A 4750-nucleotide genomic window follows, 5' to 3' on the forward strand; every position below is an offset into this window, starting at 1 on the left:
ACCATAACCAAAACCCATCCGAGGGAGCGTCCTCAGAGATCTGCCTCAGAGTTTTATACTAGCAGAAGAGAAGAAAAAAAGTCTGAGCCTGCTGGAGACATGAGCTGTGCTGTGTATTGTATCTTCTGAGAAAAAAAAATAATGTAGGTGTGATCAGGAATCTGTTGACCCTTCCATAGATCAGTGCTAAGAAAGAAAATATATCCGAGAATTAGACAGATTTTGAAACATTTCCTTAACGGTAAATATAAATGCAGAAAAGTGGGGGTGAAATTGCAATTTCTGGCAAAAATGTCACAATGGAAGTTCTTACAGTGAAGAGCTGATTTTTGTTTTTTGAAGAATACATACACAGAAAAAAAAGATTTAAAAAAAAAAGAGTATAAATTTGCATTAAAATGAATTTACTTAAGTATTCCCTTTTGTTTTTTTAAAAAAGAACCATAGCTACCATACAAAAACAGATCATTAAGTCAAATATCTGTGGTTGAAAACAGTAATTTTACCTTGATAAAAATATTTATTATTCCAGATTCAGCTTCACTCCTTGAAATAAAAGGTTATCATAAATAATTCTAACTCTGGCTGTAATATCAGGTCAGTTCCATACCTTTTCTTTTTCATAACAGCATGAAGTTGGCTCTGCTCCTTAATAAACTCATTTGTCTTGAATGGAAGGTAGGAATCTGCTTCATGCAGATCAGAAGGTGAAACAGTAGGTCTTAAGTCTGCATTTCCTTCATTTTTCACTGACATCCGATTTCCTTCATTTGGATCACATCTATACTTGTCATTCTCCTCAAGGGAATGAGATGAAGAGCTCTTCGCTACTGGGACTGAGCTGGTGGGATTCAGACACATTTCACTGCTAATACCATCTCCACGAATGTAGTTCATTTTTAAATCTTCAGCCTCCAGAGAAAAAGCAAATGTTGATCAAACACAGTAACAAGATGCATCATCAAAGAGCAAGGAACACATTATTTGAACATTATGGGTATATGATTTGCCTTTTTTTATCTATTACTTTTCACAGCATGTGAACTAAAAACAAGTTATATAGCTTAAGAATTATTAGACTTTGCATTACTTTTTCCGTAATAGCAGCAGTAACAAATTAATATTTGCAAGTCTAATTGAATTCTCTCTCATATCTGTGACTTGGTTAAATATATATCAAATCAAACTTATAGTTTGCATTTTAAAAAAATCTTCAGGTCAAGCAAAAAATATTTATAACACATTAGTGTGGGGAAGATTGTATGATTTAATTGGAAAACTCAGCCTACACATTATGGCTTTTTTTTTCCCCCCCAGCATGGGCTCCCTAAGCTTTGTGATAAATATTATGACCTGGAACAGAGGTTGTCCATGGAAAGAAGGGCAAGTAATCTTCTTTTTTGTCATTAGCAGTTGCAAGCATTAAGCATCCTTCCACTTGCACAAAAACAGGAATGCACTTAGGAATCATGCTTACTCAGGTACAAGGATCGGGATTTAAACTCTGGTTAAAAATTGTTAACTCTTTATTAAAAATAGGTTGAAATCTCCTATCAACTCTATGGAATGTGCCAGTCTTTTAGACACTGGTACTGTCTAGTCAGATGCTGAATAATAATGATTTGTCACTCAGCCAGTGAAAACGACCTCCAAAAAGCACCTGGATAAGCAAGCAAAAAGAAAGGAATGAAGGAAATGTTTTCAAAGCCCTGGTTTTTCAGACTGCTGCCTCCCTCCTCTCCAGCCCCACTTGAGATGTGTTTTCATCCTGATCATAACAGTGTTTCTCATCATAAAATACAGAAAGAACTGCTGACATTTTTACAGTAGTCCATATTTCTACTCAGGTATTTCTGTGGTGCTACACAAATGAGATGCATGAAGGTAAAATTTTCTCCTGGGGTTCAAGCAGCTGCTCCTCCCTTCAAAGTTATTCTCTTTGAGTGCTGTTCCTATTTCACACCAGAGGGATTCCTTTCTGCAGCTGCAGACAAGGGCAGCAGCTCTAGATGAGCAGCATTCAAAGGGAATATCACTCCAAACAGCAACTTAATGACGTTGAACGTGGCTATGCAAGCTGTCAGAGGGCAGTAAACCAAGCTGAAAGTCTCAGAAGCAACACAGTCAGATAATATTTGCATTTGTGCTGCTCTCTCCTTACAGCAGGATATTGCTAAAATTAGGGGTCATGCATATGCATGAGCAGACCCTGCTGTCTGCTCACTGCTAGGTCATTATTTTGTGAATCTCTCAGTAATGCTAGGTGTATTTTGAATATGCTGTCCCCCAGCTGAAACTTCTGTCTCAGCTGTAACAAAGACCTGGGCCTGCAGTGTATGTAGTACTTAAGTGTTTCAGGCAAATGAAGCTTTCTTCTAATATTACAATCTTATCATTTCTTATTCCTACACTCAAGATTTTAACCAGAGAGAGCCCACAGAACATAACATGCCATCAAAATTTTGCAGCTGTTTAACTGTACACAATGACTAAGGTTGGACTAGTCCCTCTTCCCCAAGTTATGATACTTAAATGTGATCATGGAAATGGATTTCAGGTGCAATATGGTGATCTACAATACAATTGGTCTGGACACAATCTCTAGTGCTGCTGATGAATGAGAAGCACAACCCCTTGGTCAGGAGAGCCAGAGGCACAATGCTGCTTATCAACCGAAGGACACTGACTTCACCTTTTCACCTTTACCAGAAGTCCAAACATAAACTTACCTGGTCTACTAGCATGCAGTTTGCATAGACTTCATCACTTCCATTCAGCATGGTAGAAAGTCTAGCTGCAGCAAAGAAAGTAGGTGGAGTTTTCAGCTTCTTGAAAACATCAAGGGTAGAATGTCTCTGTGCTGGAAAAAAGAAAATGCGGAAAAAGGTAATTATTTCTGAAACCATTTTCTACTCTTATTTATATACTGTCATAAAAAATGTAAAAGTTTAACTATTAATCACAAAATCTTAAAATTTGAGAAATATTTGCATCGCCTGCATCGCATTGTGGTTTAACCTGGCAGGCAGATCAGCACCACACAGTCATTTACTCACACCCCACCGCCCCACTGGGATAGGAAAGAAAATCAATAAGGAGAGAAAAAAAATAATAATCAAAGGATGAGATTACAGACGGTTTAGTAGGATAAAATAAGGAACATAATAATACTAATAGAATGTACATAACAAGTATTGCACAATTGCTCATCACCTGCTGAATGAAGCACAGCCAGTCTCTAAGCAGAACTGCCCTTCCATAGTTTTATTCCTGAGTGTGATGCCACATGGCCAGCATGATCCCTGTGGTCAGTTTGGGTCAGAAGTCCAGGTCCCAACCCCTCGCAACTCCTTGAGTCCCCCAGTGCTTGCTGGCAGAGCACTGTAAGAAGCTGAAAAGTCCTTGATTCCCTGCAATCACTGCTCAGCCTCAACTACAACATCACTTTGTTATCAACACATTCTCATCCCATATTCAAAGCACAGCACCACATAAACTACTAGGAAGAAATATAATCCAGCCAAGACAAGGACAGGCCTCTCAAAAATCTACAGTTTCTTAATTGCTTAAAATTTGGTAAATGTTCCTAGAATCCAATAGTTGAAAAAAAAAAATCATAAAAGTTACCATAGAATGATTAAATGATAAATTAAAAATAAGTGTTCCTGTCACTTGGAAAGTAAAACCTTCTATTTTCCTACTAAGCTAGAACTTTGTACAGGTCTGTGGCTGCAGAATTTTAACTACAGTAAATAGAAAAAGATTTATGGGTTGCGATGAGAAATGTATGACTCTGGCTACCATGCTAATTATCTAATTTCTGATATATTATATGAACAGAACACAGGTAATCCACAGTCAAATAATGACTTTCCTAAGGCATTCTGCCTACTGGAAGCAGTAAAATAAAATACTAATCCTAAATCAGTAATGTACATAACTATTTCTAAAACAAAACAAAACAAAAAAATTGTAAGAAGAATAAAAATAAAATGGTATCAATAATGCCTCTGCAGAACGTCAGCCACCAATCAAGATTTGATCTCTGAATATGATGCTCAGGATGAATCCTGCACTTGATTTGCTTTTTCTACTGAAATGGTCAGACATCAGTTTTAACAGCAACAGGGATTTGGACTAAGTGATCTCCTGAGCTCCCTTGAAACACCTACAATTCTGTGATTTTGTGATTAGCAGACATTCAGGATTTAGTTTTCAATAGTGTGCTCCTGTCTGCAGATATTACAGAAAGCTGCATGAGCTGACTCTGTTTCATGTCTCTGAGCAGCAGCAAACCTAAGTGCCACAGACACCATGTCTGTCCTGTGGGCAAGTTTCTCTTCACACTGCTTTTGATTATGAAGAGCATATGCTAACCTGAACTGGTAGCAAAGGCCTCCTAATATCTTCTGATTGTAGAAGGAGCAAAGCTTCACAAAGGGAAATCAATACAGTTCTAAATTTTGTGAAAATATGCAGTTAAAAAATAATCAAAGTTTTAATTTAACTTTTTTTACGTTAAGATGCTGTAAGTCAAGTACTCCCTTGGGTAGTGAAGTCAAGTACTCCCTTGGAAGTGAAGTGAGACTAGCATAATAATAATGCGATAAAAAATGTCATACTCTACACAATCACCAAAAATCAAAACTTTCAAAAAACTTAATTCCAGTTTGCCTGTTATTGAAAATTATGCAACAATTCCCTCTTAGTCTGTATCAAATACAATTTATTTTCTGCAAAGGTGGAAAGT

At 37.1% G+C, this 4750-nt stretch overlaps 1 protein-coding gene across 1 annotated transcript; it reads right to left on the reverse strand.

The window, feature by feature from the left end:
• Window positions 1-534: 534 nt before the first annotated feature.
• Window positions 535-3783, reverse strand: LOC104914982 (rho guanine nucleotide exchange factor 28-like). The gene is made up of 2 exons (XM_031557168.1): window positions 2730-3783; window positions 535-912 (listed from the first exon to the last, which is right to left on the reverse strand). The coding sequence occupies exons 1-2, from the start codon at window positions 2904-2906 to the stop codon at window positions 541-543; spliced, it is 549 nt and encodes a 182-aa protein (XP_031413028.1). The 5' UTR covers window positions 2907-3783; the 3' UTR covers window positions 535-540.
• Window positions 3784-4750: the final 967 nt, after the last annotated feature.

This window comes from Meleagris gallopavo, chromosome Z, assembly GCF_000146605.3.
Source record: "Meleagris gallopavo isolate NT-WF06-2002-E0010 breed Aviagen turkey brand Nicholas breeding stock chromosome Z, Turkey_5.1, whole genome shotgun sequence".
NCBI lineage: Eukaryota > Metazoa > Chordata > Aves > Galliformes > Phasianidae > Meleagris > Meleagris gallopavo.

Coding starts and splice junctions, on each gene's coding strand:
- LOC104914982 (XM_031557168.1), bottom strand. CDS start 2,906: ATGGTTTCAGAAATAATTACCTTTTTCCGCATTTTCTTTTTTCCAGCA. Junction 913..2,729: donor ACTGCATGCTAGTAGACCAG/GTAAGTTTATGT, acceptor TTTTCTCTGGAG/GCTGAAGATTTAAAAATGAA.